At 40.5% G+C, this 19919-nt stretch overlaps 1 protein-coding gene across 1 annotated transcript in view; it reads left to right on the top strand.

Annotated features, from left to right (window-relative positions):
* The first annotated feature begins 3906 nt into the window (after window positions 1-3906).
* CARD11 (caspase recruitment domain family, member 11) overlaps window positions 3907-19919 on the top strand; it is a 47496-nt gene continuing 31483 nt past the window's right edge. The window contains exon 1 of the mRNA XM_010287182.1: window positions 3907-4177. Within this exon, the coding sequence (XP_010285484.1) occupies window positions 4165-4177 (13 nt within the window). The 5' untranslated portion in view covers window positions 3907-4164. The remainder of the gene's footprint in view (window positions 4178-19919) is intronic.

Genomic DNA, 19919 nt, shown 5'->3' with positions numbered 1-19919 from the left:
CAGCAAGTGGAGGAATTTCCAAGATGCCAAGTCTTCTCCACTGTTTGACCACCCTCACAGAATAATAGAATAACCTTGAAATTTTGCTGGCATTTTTTATGCAAGGATCCCAGAGTAAAAGCCTGGAAGGAGGGAAGGTATAGCACCATAAAAGGGCTTAAGATGCACTTGTTATTCAAGTTTTACGATCAGGGCTCAGATCATGCAGAATGAGAGCAATTGGAAGGAACTAAATATGCTCTCCTTTTCTGAAGTCTCTTTGAAAGAGCAAACATACAAGGTGAGCCCTGCCAGGTGATTTTCATGTGACAGGAGTTCCTTAGCAGGCAGAGCTGCAATTTATTGTGTCCTATACCAGGTTTAATGAAAGAAGACTGAGAAGCCATAATGAAAAAAAAAAAAGAAAAAAAAAATGTTACCCCTTAAGCAGGCAGCTAGCTAATCTGAAAGTTCCAGTGGATTTTTTTGGTTACAAAATGAGAGGGCCAGGTATGTCTTTGAGGCAACTCAGTTTTTTACACACACACACACACAAAAGAAAAAGCAGGAAAACTTCCCTGAGTGGAGTGGGTCAAAATAACAAAAGATGGTTTAATCAAACTTCGAAGTGTTCTTTTTTCTGCCAGACTGTTTAGGAAAGCTCTTCTTGGACTTTTTCCAGTGCTTATTTTAGATGTCTCTCCAGTTTTCAACTTTATATATATGTCTCCATTGCTGCTGCTCTCTAATAGATATGTAACCCTCCCAGGCAAGGTCCTAGACCATGCATCTGGATCAGGAAACCCTCTGATTCAAATTCTGCAGCTTTTTGCCATATACCTGTATTTTAGGTGGAACATCTGGATTTTCTTAAATTTTCTGGTTGCCTAACAGAACATAATTATTTTCTACACTTACATTGTGTGAAATACATCACCTCAGTCTACCAGCCTCAAGGAACTGTAACCTCAACTGTAATATTTTTATAGCCTGAGAGAATTTTTTAAAACTGAAAACTGGGATTAAGATTGTAAATTCTTATAAAAGAAAGCTGATACTTGGTTATGTGTGGCTTTGTGATTGATGACTGGATTATGCCTGGCTAATCTCAGTTTCCCAGTGAAGTTTTTAAGATTAGGAGACTTTTAGGTTCTTTGCGTTTCAGTAATAGATTCCTTAAAGATGCTCAGACTTCACTGGATAATCACTCCATCTCTAGGGCATCACTTCAGGCCCAGGGAAGTGTGGGTTCTTCTTTAAAACAGTTATTGTACTTTTTGAAAGCAGTTTATAATCTACAACATTAAGCAAAACAAAAGCAGAAACAGGAACATATCTAATGCCTTGCTTGATTCTAGAGGCAGTTTTATAGTAGTTATTGTACTTTTTGAAAGCAGTTTATAATCTACAACATTAAGCAAAACAAAAGCAGAAACAGGAACAAATGATATCTAATGCCTTGCTTGATTCTAGAGGCATTTTTATAGTCTACTGTCTGATATCCTATTTCCTGAAGAAATCAAGGACAGAAGGAGAAGTCTATAACGTGACTTGTTGAATTTTTACGTGATTTTCTAGCATGTTTCTCCTTTCAGGTTAGGAACCGTGTGTGGAATATCTGTGGTGTTTAAACAGAAGTGAAGCCACAAAGCCTCCTCCCAGCAGAGTTAATTTCTCTGGTTGTGCTTAAAATGGTTCCTCTGTTGCATGCACAAATCAGCTTCCTCTATGAAAGCAGTAGAAAGCTTGGCTCAGAAATAACATGGTTTTGATGGAATAATTGTAGGCCACAGTTCTTATAGCTATATTTCACAGTTTTTTTCCGACACATCCCTGGCTTTCCCCTCCATCAGAAACTGCAAAACCTTACCCATGCAGTTGTCACATGGATAGACTTTTGGCTGCTCAAAGCAGGAAGATTTCCTGCGCCTCATCACATGCAGCTCGCAAGTTTGTTCAAAGGCAAATTTTGGTGAAGTTGCACATGAATATAAGTAGCACGTAACAGTATAGTCCTTGCCGGAAAAAAATCAGTAGGGGTGTAGCATGTTCTGCTGTTGCTTGGTGGGAGAGAGAAATTCCTGCTTTCCTTTGTCTTTGGGATCTTGATTTAGAGAACTGGAATCCCTTCCAGAATCCATTTCAGTATCATGCTTATGGCTAAACTTGGGCCCTCACCAGTCCAGGTAAAGGTGCAAACGTGAAATCAGAGGAATGATAAGGGAGAATCAGAGCAGAGCTCTCCCACACATTTTGCTGCCTGGAATATATTCTGCTCCCTGAATATCTGGTTCAAAGCTTACAAACTTAAACAAGGGGTAATATCAGATCCTGAACACAGGGTTCAGGTTTTCGGTTTGGTAAGAACAATTTTAAGCATTATTGTAATGACACTTTGAGCCACATATTTTCTCCCTTACATTTCTTCTTTTCACTTTATCATCTCACTTCCTCCATTCTGTTGTCTTTGATGCTGCTGTATCCTTTGACACTGCTGTATTCTTTGATAGTCTTGCCACTGTACCTTTATAGTTACTTTCCATTCGTTGTGTTTTCCTTTATTCTCTAACAACTATTTTTTCTTTTCTCATTCTCTCACTCCATTACTATTATCATGCTTTTTCCCTTCCCACATTCCTAAATTATCTATCGTCGGTCACTTATGTTTATTATTGCCGGTGTTTCTGCTTCTCTTCCTGTTAGTTTCTCTCATGAGATAAAAACATACCCATGCACATACATATGCAGCTGCTTTCTTCTAGCCACAGTTACCCTTGCATACCTGCATCCCTGTTACCCACACGCGATTCTTCCTTTGAGGGGTCTTTCCTCTCACTTCTCATATATTCAGGACCTACTGCTGACTCCAGTGAGGCTTCATTTGTGTGTGTCTGCCCCACGCAAGTGTAAAGCCTAGAGAGCGACTGGGAGTAAAGCAATGTCTGTGCCTTGTTTTCCCTATGGAGTTCCAATAAGCAATAGCAGAACAAGAACCAGAACAACGTGCAATTAATTCGGTCTAAGGATCCCTGAGCAAGATGGCAGCAGCACTGAAGAACGTTTCCAGCAGTGGCAGTGACTTCTGGTCCTGCAGGACTGAGACAACAGTAAGTGAGAGGACTGACTGACTTTGCTCTTGTTGACTTGCCAGTGGAAGGAGGCTCTTAGTTGTAGCCTAGCAGGTAAACGTCTTCCGTGATACCCACCAATGTGTGGCCTTAAGCATGGAGTCCAGCATTAAAGCAATGCAAGATACTGCGGCTTCTTTATGTCAGCAGAGACTCCCTTTGAAAAACACATTGTGTAAAGTATCATTCAACTGTGAAATAATCTAATGCTTGCATCAAGTAACCTTGTTGACTACCTTTTTTAGTAAAAGCAGCTATTAATAAAATAGATGTTTTCTTGAAAAGCTTTTGAAACCTTGGGAAAACTCAGAACTCCTTCTGCCTGGAACTGTTCTTGAAACTCTGTTTCGTTCGGTCCTTTCTTTATTTTTTCTTTCCTGCTTGTTTTCTAGCCAGCATGTGCACTGAGAAGCAAGGGCTACTGCTTTGTGGTTGGAGACCAGCACCAGTAAGGCTGGCATTCAGCGTGTCCCCTTTTGCCTGAGGGAAACATACGCTGAAAGTCTGGAGACCTAGAAGCGAGGCAGTGGAGACAGCCTACTTTTTCTGTCTGAGCCAGTCGTTTGTGCTGCTGCTGACTCTGCCCACTGTTCTTCTTGGAGAAGGGGTAAAAAGTGCCTCTTCATTTGCTTACAGTCGTACTTCAGGGCTCTGCTCTCACCTGCATGCAGAGTCATTTGCAAACAGGCTGTATCGGTGGGGAACAGAAATGTGTTTTTTTTAAACCCTCAGCAGATTTATAGTCTGGTTTCCTGTCACATCTTTGCATTTTCCTTCTCTGCCCCTCCCAGCCTCTGACACACTTTTTCTTACTTTCTGTGTCACTCTCTGTTCATTCCGACACCAGTGCGCTTGCTTCCATCATTCCTGGTTCTCCCTAAACTTTAGGCACTTCAGGAGCCAGGGAGTGTCTTGCTCCTTCTGTTTCCTTTACTTTTCAACAGCTGCAGAGCACAAATCACCTCTCCAAGACTCCTGGAGAGACACTGACTATTGCATGGAGGCGACGTAGGGAGTTTCAGCCTGCAGCAGCTGCAGCAAGACAGCCCAGTCACTCATGAGCACCCAAGGTAAGAAAAGCGGCTGCCAGATCGGCTCCACCTCACTGCTGGCTAGGACAGCACTTGACTCTAATCACAACAAGTTCCACTTTCACCGTTCGCCTTTTTTGTGTTCATTTTCAAAAGTATGTTTCTTTGAAAATGATTGCGTTCGCGCCTTCCTTGCCCTCAACAGGTCCCGTTTTACTTTGCATGCACCGATACTTGGAGCTCAGGGTTCAGTGAGGTAAACAGGCTGTAGCTGGAGGTGCAAATGTGTTCTTAAAGAAAGCATGCACTGGGAAGGAGAGTTGATGTGGAGGTCTAGAGAGGGGAGATAAAAGGACTGATCATCAGCACTGGCCTCCAGGGAATTTCTGGTTCTATCCAAAATGTGTTGTGCCCTAGCCTTTTCTTTAAATCTCTTCACTAGGGATTCAAGCTTTCTATTAACTAATAGAAACTTTTTTATTTGTTTGGGGTTTTTTTCCTGTTTTAATTTGTTCTTCCCACTTCCTTTATTATTTTCTCAACCCTAATGTATCTCTTCTTATCTTTTTCATCACCTTTTTATGCCTGTTTTCCATCAAGCTTATTTTCTGTGTGACAAATGTTCCCCTTATTCGTTCCTTTCCTTTTCTTCCGCCCTCACTTTCTTGCCTGTGCAATAGACTGTACATCCTCCCCCATGTTCTTAATCTTTCTCTTTCCCCTCTGTCAGTTCCTTCTCTGTCTTGTGTTCCCCTTTCCCATTGCTCCTCTAGCTCCTCACACGCACTCCTACTTCCTACTCCATCCACTTTCTCATGTACGCAGCATATGTTGCTGCCGTGCAAAGTTAATTTTGCACATGCAGTGGTGTTGCCTCTCCACTGGATTGTCCTTGCACACACATGCTGCTTTCCTGTATGCCCCTTTCATATACATGTACAGGATTTGCATATTTGCAGGTTTGGGGATGCATCCCAAAATACAAGACTTCTATACTTGCACAGCTTCCTTCCAATCCTCAGACTCATATTTAGTCATTCACAACAAAGACCCTCTGTCATCCTGCCTCTCTGTTTCTTTCTGTCTCACAAACAGAATTTTCTAAGACCTCTAACACACCATAGCTTTTTCTCCACTCACAAATACAGCCTGCCCTGGCTTTCTATATTCTATCCCTTCTCTTTCTATCATCCCACTCCTTCCTAAGTCCTTACTGCAACTCTCCAACAGGTTTCTTTATCTGTTTTTATATTGATGTTGCATTCATATTGGGAGGAACTACTGATGCAGATGGTCTTACTCTCTGCTGTCTTGGCATCCCGACTGAGTACCTGTAGGGGAACTGGAGGAGTATTGCAGTCTCTCAGCTCCTCTTTCCTTTGCAGAGTATAAAGGCTGCAGCAGAGTAAGAGCTTAGTGATGGGACTGAAGGTAGATGAAAAAATGGGAGAGCCCAATCCAAAATGTCTTTGGAAAACTGTAAAAATAGTTCTAGTTGATCATAAGCCTTTTTACTAAACTCAATTAAGTTTTAGACTTCCTGCCCCAGAGCAGAACTTCTGGTCTGATACTGGTGTAGTTTTGTTCCTGTTGATTCCTATGGGATTTCACCTCTCAGGGTAAAGGTTCTCAACTCTAATGCTGTAGTGGGAGTAACTTTGCTTCTAGGATCTGGAGACAGCACATTTCTTTTATACCAGATATATTGTTGAGTCACCAAGATCAGGTATGGCTAAAAACTGCATGCAAGGACAGGATCTGGTATTATCCCTTGTTTAAGTTTGTAAGCTTTGAATCAGATATGACAAATAAGTACATTTCTTTGATGAAGCCTTCTAGCCTGACCTTCTTAAGCAGGACTATTGAGACTGAAGATTTATTTCTAGGGATGTTCTGATGTGGGCTTTTGGGGACTGAATAAGGATCACTTATTAAACTCAGCTGAATTAATAAGAGAAATTATTATGTGGGAGAATTCTCTTAGCGATCTGTCCTGCTCTCGCAAATTGTCCATCTCCTTATGAGTGAAAGGAGCTTAAATTTTATGTTTGCAATTATAATATACCCTTTCTGATTCAGAGCTAGCAAACTGTGGCCTTTGAGCTGTGAGCATTCTCTTCTGAATACAGAAGCAGGTACATTAAAATATCTTTGTCTTTTGGATCTTGCAAAAAGTCCACACGCCTAGAAAAATAAAATGAGATGTTCATTTTCTACATATAGGTCTAAAACTACTCTTTCTTACTCTGTTACAACTCATCTTGTGATGTGAAAAGTACTTGTGTTCCTTTTAGTCACTCTGCAAAACTTGTCTGATGATTTTGTGCTTTGTTTTTAAAGTGTTCTGTGCCCTCATTACTGGTTCTTTTTGTAAGACCTTGATGTCTCCCAGAGATAAATTGGCTGAGACAACATCTCTTCTCTCTCTCCCCTTCCCTCCTTTTTCTTCTTTGTCATGATAGTTTGCTGTATGTTGAGTTAAAAATGGGCATTGTCAAAGCTGGTTTCTGACAGTTGCAAGGGGACCTGGAGCCAGAAATCCTTTTTTTTGTGCGTGTGTGTCTAGTTTCTTGAGTCATGTGTCTGGCAGAGCAGAAATTTCAGCTGGAAAGAGCCTGGAAACTTTCCATCCTACCCAACAAATTGCTATATTGAGAGGGCCAACCCCAGAACAGAAATTCAGAACCACATGTTTGACTCCCTGTTCTTATGCAAAGAGTTATTTTAACTTTGACGAGGAAAAACAAACTTTCAACATGGATGAAAAGAAAAACAACTGACTGAATGTATCTGTTAAAATTAAAGGCAATTTGAACCTTCTGTAGAAGGATGCATCCCAAATAACTGGGATATGTTGAAGAAATCTGAATGCGATATACCAAATGACCTTGGTTTGTATACTGTTGCTTGGTGAAATTTTTCATCAGATATATGGAATGATTGCTCACAGAGGATTAAATTTACAGAGATCCTTATTTCTCACAGTATTATGCCTATACTATCGAAAGAAAACAACTCTCTCATTTGGTATTGAAATGCACGTTTCATGAAATACAAATGTTTTGCTTAGATGTGGTTCTTAAGGTTGTGTAACTGATGGTGGAATTTGACCTATGGCAGCTTTCTTTGTGAGTAGCCTCCATAGTGATCTAAACTTAAAAGAACAAGGAATATGGGACCAGGTCTTGTGACTTTCAAACTGGAGGGTAAAACCATAAAGCTCACCAAGTTTAGTCAAGTTTTGCCACTGATATCAGCAATAAATTATTTTTGTCTTGGCTGTTTTGTCACTGCTGTCTGTAGGATTTGCATTCTTAGAACACTGTCCGCTTTGCTGAGAATATAGTATCTGCAGTGAATCTGCAATTCCTTTTTCAGAACAAATGATGGAGTTTTCTCAGGTGTACAAGTCATAAGATTCTCCATCTCCTCCTTTCCCCCAAACTCTCTCTTAACTGCTGCCTTCACCCGCTAGTCTGGGTCAGTTACTTAATGGCAACGAACGTTTTCAGGAAGGTAACCTTTCTGCTTGTGATTTGTTCAAGGACTCTGGAATTATAATGGTTGCTGTCAAATGCGTATAATTGGTCTCTGTGGCACACATCCAATGAGTGATAAAAGCTTCTTTCTCTCTACTTCTTTAGTCTGTATTCTTTCACTATATTACCCTCTCACTTTTGCTCCTCTCAGGCAAAAGGGGAATACAGTGCCGGTCTCTTTAAAGTGCAATTTGACAAAACAGCAGATCCGCCATATACCCCGTCGTGGTGTGTCCCAGCTGTGGGCAGTGGATTACTTCTTGGCTGGAGGTTTTCACACTGACATTAGTTAAACATAACGGTCTTTTCTAAACTTTGATTTTGAACACCTCTCTTCCTTTATAATCTTCTGCCAAATACTTGGGCTCTAGGAATGGTGATCGTTTGTGAGTACCATGAATTCACATGCTTAATGATCTACAAGGGGTGCATTTAACATTTTCCCAGTGGGTAAGGCCTTTGTACTTTTTTATACAAAAGGCAAACACACAGGGATTTTTTTTCATAGCTCATAAAAGTACATTACTAACAACACCAAAAGTTGGCAACGTGTTGTGCATTGTCTGCTATCGCTGCTGAACGTGTAGTGAAGAGAATATTCTTGTTATGTTAGTCCCGCCAAACCTATTTTATCTTCAGTGCTGGATGGGGCATTACTTTCTAATGCTGTCTACTTCAGTGAATCTGTTTAGCAACTCCAGAGGAAAGAGAAATTTGTCAAATCTCACTGGAAATCTATCACAAATGTCAAATGAAATGCTATAACATTCTGGTTTTGTCAAAAGGATAAAGGTATATACAGCTCTGTATGTGATATTATTTGTAGTAATTGTTGCCTCAGTGAATTTGTTTGTGTAAAGTAACATTGCGTAGTGTTACCAGATATGTTTATTCTGGTCCCTGAGGCCAGTTTGGCCTTACAGAAAGATACTTGTTATTTGCCCAAGTCTGATAGTCAGCCCTGTTTTTTTGTGGTTCAGGGGAGGAATACAGCCTCAGTGTAACCAATGAAAGGATTCCCACTGGCCTCCTGAGCGCTGGTTGTTTGCTGGCAAATTTTCCTCAGGTTGTAACTGAGGCGCTGAAGAGTAAATTTAACACAAGGTTTCTGTTTAAAATGGGATAAGGATTTTTTTCCATTTGAATGCAGAAAAAGCTGTATGCTAGCAGTACATATATGGTTATTATTAACAGTTAATGGATTGTTTCCACTTCATTTTTTACAGCTCTATATGTGTATAAACATTTCTAATCTAGCTGTGCCCATACTTGGAATCAGTATAAGTATGCTTAATAGGTTGTTACATGTTTAGTATATTTGACAAATTGATAACAACAGTAAGTTCCTCTAGGGTTTGAAACACCAATAAAGAAACCTTTTAAATGTTTCCCTCTGTGAATTCTGAACACTGAGCAAACTGGGAAAACACCCGAAGGTTGCTTCAACTCTTTTTCTAAAGATTACACCAAATACAGTTCATTTCCTAACTACAGTGCAACAGGTGATTGAATCTTTTCTCCTTGATCATGAACGGAAAGATTATCACATCTACAAGATCATTTGAAGGCTTCTAACTAAGACGTTAGCTTCTAACATCTTAGTAAAAATACCAGTGACATTTACCATTCACTGACCAAACTGGTCTGTTGCATGAAGTCTGTGTTTAAAAGGTTTCCTCCCGGGTTGCAACTTTACATGGATCATCTCCAAAGTCTACTGGTGCATCGCAATCATTTACAAGAACAAATGACAGTGTCTATCCAGCAGCTGCTGCCTGCATCTCTGTTTCTTGGCTTTTTCTGAATCATAGAATCATGAAATCATTTAGGTTGGAAAAGACCCTTAAGATCATTGAGTCCAACCATTAACTTAGCACTGCCAAGTCCACCACATAAACTACATCCCTAAGCACCACATCTACACATCTTTCAAATGCCTCCAGGGATGGTGACTCAACCACCTCCCTGGGCAGCCTGTTCCAATGCTTGACAACCCTTTCAGTGAAGAAATTTTTCCTAATATCCAATCTAAACCTCCCCTGGTGCAACTTGAGGACGTTTCCTCTTGTCCTATCACTTGTTACTTGGGAGAAGAGACCAACACTCACCTTGATACAACCTCCTTTCAGGTAGTTGTAGAGAGCGATAAGGTCTCCCCTCAGCCTCCTCTTCTCCAGGCTAAACAACCCCAGTTCCCTCAGCTGCTCTCCATAAGACTTGTGCTCTGGACCCTTCACCAGCTTTGTTGCCCTTCTCTGGACATGCTCCAGATGATCAACATCCTTCTTGTAGCAAGGGGCCCAAAACCAAATACAGTATTCAAGGTGTGGCCTCACCAGTGCTGAGTACAGGGGGACGATCACTTCCCTACTCCTGCTGGCCACACTATTTCTGGTACAGGCCAGGACGCTGTTGGCCTTCTTGGCCACCTGGGCACACTGCCGGCTCATGTTCAGCCGGCTGTCGGCCAGCACCCCCAGGTCCTTTTCCACTGGGCAGCTCTCCAGCCACTCCTCCCCAAGCCTGTAGCATTGCATGGGGTTGTTGTGACCCAAGTGCAGGACCTGACACTTAGCCTTGTTAAACCTCATACAATTGGCCTTGGCCCGTTGGTCCAGCATATCCAGATCCCTCTGTAGAGCCTTCCTGCCCTCAAGCAGATGGATGCTTCTGCCCAAGCTGGTGTTGTCTGCAAACTTACTGAGGGCGCATTTGATCCCCTCATCCAGATCATTGACAAAGATATTGAACAGAACTGGCCCCAGTATTGAGCCCTGGGGAACACCGCTTGTGACCAGCTGTCAACTGGATTTAATTCCATTCACCAAAACTCTTTGGGCCTGGCTATCCTGCCAGTTCTTTACCCAGTGAAGAGTACAGCTGTCCAAGGCGTGAGCAGCCAGTTTCTCCAGGAGAATGCAGTGGGAAACAGTGTCAAAGGCTTTACTAAAGTCTAGGTAGACAACATCCACAGCCTTTCCCTCATCCACTAAGCAGGTCACCTTGTCATAGAATCATTTAGGTTGGAAAAGACCCTTAAGATCATCGAGTCCAACCATTAGCCAAACACTACCCAGTCCAACACTAAACCATGTCCCTGAGCACAACATCAAGGTAGCTGCGACATGTTTTTTGTAATTTGTAATAACGTAGTTGGTGAGATCATCAAACTCATTTCACTAATGACTTGCACTGAATGAAAATATAAAATTCTATAAACTTTTCCCACCTTCTTTACTATTTTGCCGAGCCGATTTTCTCCTGGTAAAAAAGCCAAGCTTGAGATAAGACTCTTCTCTGCTGCTATACTGCTAGTCTTCCTTCATGGTTTCTGCCAAAACAAGTCAGAATAAGTCTCAGTATTTAATTGTTTAAGAAGAATTTGGGTGTGTTTCATCCTTCCAGTAATATATTCCTCTATTTCCAGTTACATATTTTTCAGGAAGAACCAAGACTACCATGTTTTATTGTAGAAAGTTTAATTTCCTTCTGTCTCTTATTCTCTCATTTTTGCAATTTATGCCACAAAATATAGCAATGTGTTATGAAACCAAAATATATTTAAACTTTTATGTTAGGACAGAAAAGAGTGTTTTTTTCTTCTGCTTTAGTTGTGAGAAAAAAGTGAAGGAGTGTTACATTTCCTGTAAGGTTGGAAACACTGAATCAGTTTGGTTTTTTAATCTGCAAATCTCTGGTCTGGAGGAAAAGTGATACTTTGGCATTTTCACATGGAGCGTTACAATACAGAACGGTGTTTTTGTGACTTGCCCGTATCTATAGTGAGAGCAGTGTCCAGGCAGTTTTGCTGGATTAAATGCTATTGACAGCAACACCTTCACTGAATCACTGAACAACTAGGGCTGCACACCTGGGAGAGTAGTGTCTGGCTCAATAGTTCCTTTAGAAGCCATGTAAGAATATGGTATCAGGAAGAACTGAACTTTTTCACCTGCAACGAACAATTGGAAAATGCTAGGTCAGAAATGCTAAGACAGAAATGGTCAGAATTTGAACGCCACTTTGAAGGCTGTGAATTTAATGACAAGCTCCTTATACATTTTACCACTTTCTGCGGTGCAGAAAAATGCAAACTCATTGCAATTGCATCATTATAACATGATAACAGTGCATAAATCCAAAGCTGTTTGAGCAGGATAGCATTAGAAATATTGGATGCAAACCTATTAAATAGCTAATGCCATCAGCACAGATCTAAGTACAGTCTCTGTGCAAAGGGACTGGAACAGTAAAGATAATTTGAACATTCAATTACTGTGAGAAAAGAACATGAGAAAAGGCGGAGGGTGGTTTGTTACTGTTATTTTGATCCTCACAGGACATCCTAAGTCCTTTCTACCTTCAGTCTGACCTGTTTGTCTGACTTGCCTCCCTTGACTTCCTTTATATCTCCTTTCTTCTTCCTCTCTGATTCCGATTACCATCCCATATACAGTAGTTTCATCAGATGAGAGAAGATAACTAACAAATTTCTCTCTATACAGCATGCTAAGGGAAATGAAGCAATGCATCAAGCACAGTAAATGAAAAAATCAAAAATCAGAGGGAAGGCACAGATAGGCCATTTTGCTTCAGTAAGGTTTGTAGACCTCACTGACAAAGTCGTATTTTCATCCGAGACATTCTTCCACTTCTTTTCTTTTCTCTTGTGGAGAATGCTTAACACATACACCTGGCTGTAGTAGGACAGGTTGTTGCGCTGTGTTTCAGACAACATGCTCCAATATTGATCCTCTGGTCCTGCATATAAGCTGCTGTAAAGAGTCAGACCAGAGCATCAGACTCTGTGGGCTGTGCAATGCCACACCGCAGCATTCTGTATTACGCTCTGCATGTCTAGAGTGGGTTACTTCCCACCTTCCTCCTCCCCTCACATGGAGGCAGTGAACCCTGTAGTCTCAGACCAGAAATTTGTTCTGCTATGAATCTGGCCTTACATAAGTCCAAGAGGAGATGTGCAGCTGTCTGCTGCCCAAACCAGCAAACCTTATTTAATCCAGAGAGAAACATCGTGAATTGAGTAAATGTTTTCTGATGGTTAGATGTGGGTTATGAGCCACCAGCTGGACCATTTCTGTCCTGAAAAGGAACAGCAAAATTTTTGGCTAAGTGCTAAAAGTTTGCACTTAAGAAGCCAACAGGAGTATATGATTATTGCTTCGAACTTGCTTTATGCTTTAAAAATATGCTTTACCAGAATTATCCATTTCAGATCCTCAAACTGTGGCATAAGAAAGTTTAATTCCTTTTTTTCCTTGCTAGAGTGAGTGACATCATAAATATTCGAAAGAAACCAAGAATTATTCTGGGAATTTGAACTGGGATAAGTCTGATTTTCAGAGACTGACATCACCACTGCACTGAAGATACCAAGGACTGTGCATATCAGTTGTTTAAGAAAGTTGGTAGTCCTCACTCAGCTCACCTCAACTCCACCAGTCACCTCATCACCACAACTGCTAATAAAATCTCCCGTGTTTCCCAAGTCAGTCTTGACGATAACATCTCTGGGTTGTGACTCTTTGCTATTGTAAGTGAATGATAGTGTAACAGCAGTGTAACATTGTCCTGATGCATATGAAGTCAGGCAAAATAAGAATTGGTAGCGATTTTTGGTATTTTTGGCCTTGCACTTTGAGTAAACATTATCAACTTTTAAGAAATCTAATTCCTAGTGATTACTAATTCCTAAAAAATTGTTGAATTTGCAGAGTGGTGCTAGGAAGTATTGTCTGAATGTTGCAGTATATCTGCTCTTCATTCAGATTCATTGCAACTGCTGACTTAATGAGTTATGTGAGACAGCATTCCAAAAATGCCTGAACAGCTTCAGTCTCTGAGACTGTGGTTATGCATCTAGCAGCAACCCTGCTGAAGACCTGGCTTTGATCATATGTTGCTGCTTTTGCACTACCTTTTGTGCCCTGTTGACACAAGCATTTGCAGAGTAATGTGGTGAGCTGGATGAAGAAACTGATCCAGCTGAACCTTAACCATGCAAAAAATTATATTTTTTCCACTGGACCACCTTCTCCCATTGAGAAGCAGGAATGAGCATCCAGGATTAAGTTAAGAACTCTTCTTACGATTTCTAAAAGTTGTTAAACTCCAAAAGTTGTCAGAATAGAATTCTTACTCTCATATCTGTTAATGAGAACATAAGCTCCTGTGTATCACTTTTGAAAACAAGATATAGGTAAATTGGTCTCTTTTTGGAATTTATACCATTATTTTTTATCCATTAAATATATCTTAAAAGAGAAAGAACATGAATACTGGAAAGGTGAAATACCAGTCTTCCTTCTCCCAGCTTCCTTACTTCTAAACAGGCAGGGATACTAGGACAGAAAGGGTTAATTCTAGGGTATAGAAATGCTCAGGATGTCAAAATAAGGTATATGGTTCTCCTTCCATATTTTTACTTTCTCAGAGCCAACATTTTTCCTGCTGTATGCAAGGAGGAAAGTGAAGACAGACTCTAGAAAATGAACTGTTCCTAGAGGCTTCTTGCTGCTTTTCATCAGAATGTAAATAGGCTGTCGCTTCTACTAGGAGGCTTTCAGATGAGAGATGGAGGAAGATACTCCAGGTGTAGCAGGACAGCTGATCATCAGGACCTGTAGACTGTGCTCGTGGTTTGGCAGGGTGGGTACATGAGTATCATTTACCCACTCTGTCTCCTGATCCTTATGAGTGGTATGAAAATGCTTCTGTACCCATTGGTGACCCTGAAAACTGAACAGTACTTTTAAAGCATTATGAGATTGTCAAGAGAAAATTAGTCTGACAGCATCAAAGAAAGCTTCACTGTCCCCAAATTGCTCCTGCCTTGCTACATAGAACATTGCTTCTGCTTTCCATTACCAATGATGAAGAGCTAGTTCTGTCACATTGCAAAACAGTAAGCTTTTATTATGCTGCAACCACATTCTTGGATGTTTCCAGCTGTCACATCAGGGAGCGTACAAGAATTAAGAAGTTGCGCACCCATAAGTAATCATGACCAGCACTAATAAAGCCCTTTTAACCCTAGAGAATGTTGTCACTGAGAGCAACCAAAGGGGCGTGCCCACACACAGCGTTACTCCAAAAGCTTTTCTAGCAATTCAGGAGTTGTTAATAATTACTCGCTCTCAGGACAAGTCCTGTAAACACTTCCTCCCACACTAACTTGCTATGAACAATTTCAGTGTGAGTATAAGGAGAAACTACAGTTTTGTGGTTACTGTAGTTCATCAGCCCTTTCAGAGGGCTTGCCCATGGTACTTGCCCACTTCTCACCGAGTCCTCTCTTCTGTGATGTTCTGTATTTTGTGCTCCCTCACCAAGGCACCTTGTCAAGCAGCAAAGACTGCCTGTCCCTGCCTTCACCTCAGGATTCAACCATCTGCGTTGCTGTGCAGGGAAGTAGACTCGTGTCTACTAGACCCTCTCATACAGGCACGACTGGGCAAAGACAGGTCAAGAGGTCCCGTCCTCTCAAGAACTCCAGAGAGGAGATGGCAGAGGTAGCTCACAGTAGGCAGAATTTCACCCAGTAATGCCAACATCAGTGCTGATGTCAGCCTAGGACATACCTTCTAGGAATGCTAATAATGAAAAGGCTGGACACATTTCCTAGCTTAAAGAGGCTTTTTAAATTCTCCATATGCTTCCTTTAAAAAAAAAATTCCTTTAATCTTTCTGATGTTTGCAGTACCCTGGAGAATAATGTGAGTTCTTTTCTCAGCTGATGAGTGTATTGCTTTTATAGGATTTGAAACTTACTGACCTGGGTAGCTTATGACAAAATAGGATTTTGAATTCAGATCCAACTTGTTCTATCTTGCTTCTTTTTCCAATCCAGAGTGAACCTTATCTGTTGTTATTTTGTATTTCACATGATGCTACATTGTGCTAGAGTAATTACTGCTATAGAAGATAGAAGGGCCTTGCTGTCAAAGAAGGCAACATGTGAACACAGCACAATTCTTAAAAGATCTGAAGCCCGAGTGGAGGAAAGCAGGAGTTAAGCTGCCTCCTGCATAGCAGTTGTTTTGTTTTACGCTTGAAGTTCCATCCCTGTGCCTGATTCCTCGGTCTTGTCTTCCATGGTGACTTTGTTAGCAATGAGATGCTAATTAAATTTCATATTTATGATTAGAAAATAAAATCATTGGACCTTTTTAAGACAGATTTTTATGAGTTTTGGCTCAGTTAGCTGAGTCAGCAGTATAGATTCTGCAAGGCTGAACTTACCGGCTTTGAAAAAAAAGATAAATAGAGCAAATAATGATGGAAGGAGAGTCTAATCTAAAACCTCATATAGTTTCTACATGGTATTAATTTTTGAGCATAAGAAAAATAATTTTGTTTTTGTACCTAGAAAGAATTATTGTTAGTCATGTAGAAAGAACCCTTCTTTTATTATGTCTCAGGGGGTTCAAAGCTTAAAACTTCATCTAATTCTTAAAATCTCAATTGCAGTTGGAGACAATATGCTGAAAAGAGATTGATGCATCAGCAGTGTTTACCATCACCTGTTAGCTAACAAAATATTTATTTCGTGGATTCAGAAGGGTTAGAGCACAGGTAAGCACTGGCACACAGCATCTGCCCTCTTCCCTGTGGAATGTGTACTACTTGGAGAGTTTATACAATACTGGAGAATCAGAATACTGCTGCCAGCCAGATTTATAGGTGTTATATAGAGCGGTTTCCTATTAATGTAAAAATTAGCACCTCACAAAGCTTTAAAGGCACATTTTTTCAAATATATAGCATTTGAGGAATGCTCCAGTTGTGAAAAGATTTTTGAAAGAGCTTAGCTTCAATTTAAGCGTGTACGAAAGACCTCATTTTTGTAAGTGCTTAACACTCAGCAGCTTTGTGATTCATAATGCTATCTTATCCCACATTCTAAGGCAAGTCTTGCAAAAATCTGCCCATTTATTTTGATGCCTAAATGCCACCTACGCTTTTTGAAAATCTGACCCTAATTATGAATTTTGCCCTTGAGTAGGAATGAGAAATAGGGGAAATCAATCCTCATGTGTGGGAGCCATTCACTACTCCTCATATTGCATCTAACCTTACTTCATACACAAATACAACACTGCATTTAAAACAAATTCTTTTCTGCACATTCTGGAAATGCTTTTGTTGTTATCTTGTGATACTTTATGCTATGAGGTGCAGTTAATGCAGATAGCACATAAGGAATTTATTAGGTTTCAAAGCATTAAGTTAGTAGAATAAAACAAAGCTTCCACTGACTTCTAGTTCATTGTGGTGCCTTACCACCCTTTGTACCGTTAAACATCTTCACCTAAAGATCAGGATTTGGGTGCATATAATCCTGAAAATCTTGCTTTTGTAATATTGTTTGCAGATACTGTTTTAGCAGCAGCTGCCTGTGCTTAAAGACTGGGATGCTCACAGATGGAGTATAATTCTGGCATCACTTTACAGTTGCTATTTTCACAAATATTTATTTCCACAGTCAGCAGAGAATTCAATAAAATTCTCATACTTCTCCTTACATTGACTCATTCTCAAGAACCACACTCAGGTGAAGATGGATAGCCAGATTTCTTGCTATTTTAGTATTTTGCTTCTTTGGTCTTCTCAAAAAATACATGTTAACCAGGAACTGAACTGGCCAGAGTTTCCTGATGAGAAAAGAGTATAGTTTCTTCCAAGTTAGTTAATTCTCCTGGGATACGCTTTCTACACAAAAGCTTTACAGCATTTTATTCTATATCATCAGAGAAATGGACTTTGGGAGAAAACAACAGAAGGACTTCATTCCTCCTTGCAATGCTTTGAAGGTAGGAAATATAGAATTGCCAAGTATTTGGCATTATCTCTTCCCCAAGACAGCAAGACAAGGTCATAGAGAGGTTGCTGCTTACAGAATTAAAGTACGGTCCCATTATGTAAAGAATCAGGCAATTTTTGCTTTAAATTGCTATGGAAGTGGCTTAAAGGAGCCCTCTTGCAGAATGGAAAGTGAATTGTCTCTGTTTTCCAGAGACTTTCCTCTGGAAATTCTTCACTGCTCTTAACTGCAGGAATTTGCCTTCCTGCTCTTGATTGCAGGCCTTACAGCAAGGCTGCTTTGGTGATGTAGCGTTGGTAATGAATCCCAGCTGCATTAGCTGCAGGAAGGGAGGACCTGTTTGAGGTACTCCTCAGGTCTCTCCTGCTTCATTCAGAGCGCTCAGCGCTCTGTGGCTATGAGAACACTTCCTCTAAGACTTTCCTCTGCAACGATGTCATATTTCAAAGTTACCCACAATCTCTGTTCAGAAGAAAAGGGAAGTAAGGCAGCCCCCAGCACCTTTCTATCTACTATATATAGACAGAAGGTTTGAGAGAGAGGATGGTGGGTGTAATGTTTCCGGAGCTACATGACACAGTCCCGCAACGCTGGTACAAGAGAGAGGACACAGAGCAAGAGAAAGAGGAGGTGACCAGAAAGCATAAATGGGAAAATCCTGTTCATAAAACAAGTACAAGCATTTCCATGTGAAAAGAGAATTCTCATTTTCAGCGGTAAAATAGCAAGCTCATTCTCATTCCTGGTGAGGTTTTGTCCTTCCTAGGCCAGGCTGCTTGTGAACTATTGTATACTTTTTCTTGTCAAGTGGCATCCAGTTGTCTTCTGTGTGTTCTGTGCTCTGCTGGCTGAGACATTCATGCAGCTTTAAGCAAGCTGACAAGGTGGAGGATTTTGTCAACGAGCAGAATATCAGTGAATATCGCAGTCTTACATCTTCCAGTGACTTAGAGGTGGAAAGACTACAGGTACCTGCAGCAAACTAGCATGTGCAAGAGAGCAGTCTGTTCTTTAAAATTAGAGTCTATTTTAAAGTAATAGTTACAAAGAGGTCACAAAATGGAATAAGGTATAAATAGCTGTTCTATCTGTGTGAAGTTGTGCGTTTACATAAAACGAACAAAATGTGTATGTGAATCATAGTAGTCATCACCCTTAGGAAACTGGACAGTGTTTGATCCAACAGAATATATTGTTAGCAATTAAGAGCTAAGCATGAATGGGTAAGTCTTCACAGAGCTAGGTGGGGAGCTATTATACCTTTGCATAGTGCATTTAAGATATTTAACTGAATCTTATTCTCATCACAATCAATGCGTGCCGCTGTTACTATGCAGTGAACAGTTTGCATGTGTGTTATTATTCATGTGTTTGGAGTAACATTGTTTGTTAGGGTTGATCTTTATACAAGGGTTATAAGAGTTGGCTTCTTATTTGTTCATTCTTTGTATTTCGTGTATTTTGATTAACTGTAGGATTCTTTATATAGGGTGCTGTCTTCTTTTCCTGTCGTGTTAGCCTGTAATATGGAATATTATTTTCAGATTTTTTTGGGCCATGCTGAATTACAGTGAGATTATCTGACGGTATTCAAGATTGGAGTGTAACCTTTTCTGTTGTCAGAACAGCCTATGCATTTACTGTCAGTTGTTGCTGAATTTGGAGATTGTGAGAGCGCAGTCCTCCCATCTAATGTGTTCTGCATTATCTTTTGACTGTTTGGGGGTGAGATTATCACCTCTGGAATCATTATCTGACTGCAAAGATATTCTTCTCTGAGTGTTTTTTGTTATTTTTTAAACTTGTGTGACATAAGAGTTTGGAGAAAGTATGAATTTTTTTAAATAAACAGACTAGGTAGCGGTTTTGTATGGCAGAGCTGCACTTCTTTCTCTTTTCCTGTTTTATGTCACTCATCATATTAATAAAAGTGAAGTGTTAATAACACTGATGGGAATCAGGCTATCTGTGCAAGGGTTATGCGAGTTTCATATGTATGTATCAGACAATGAATCTTTGTCCTTACTGGGACGTATGTAGCTCAGTCTATGCAAATCTCTTGTGAACACTGGCTCTCTGTACAAAAGAATATGCTGGTTTTTGTAACGTGAGCACACATTGACTGGGACCTAACCTGCGAACATCAAATCCATTTGCATGTTTGGGCAACTTGAATTTTTAATTCAAGACTCTTCCTAATCACACAGTACTATACGCTTGCCCCCAGTTGTGTCTCCTCCTCCTCCTAAGCTAGTGAGAATCTCATTAATTGTGAAAATGGAGTGAGTCAGTCTCAAGAAAAAATTAACCTGGGACCTAGTAATGACTACTGAAGCATTTGTTGGGCCAGCATTCTCATGAGCCCTCGGCAGCCTGAGGATGACAGCTTCTTTTTTAGATC

This window comes from Phaethon lepturus, unplaced genomic scaffold (genome assembly GCF_000687285.1).
Source record: "Phaethon lepturus isolate BGI_N335 unplaced genomic scaffold, ASM68728v1 scaffold1875, whole genome shotgun sequence".
In the NCBI taxonomy this organism is placed as follows: Eukaryota; Metazoa; Chordata; class Aves; order Phaethontiformes; family Phaethontidae; genus Phaethon; species Phaethon lepturus.
The sequence above is the reverse complement of the archived record's forward strand: the minus strand, read 5'-3'. Positions and strand labels throughout refer to the sequence as shown.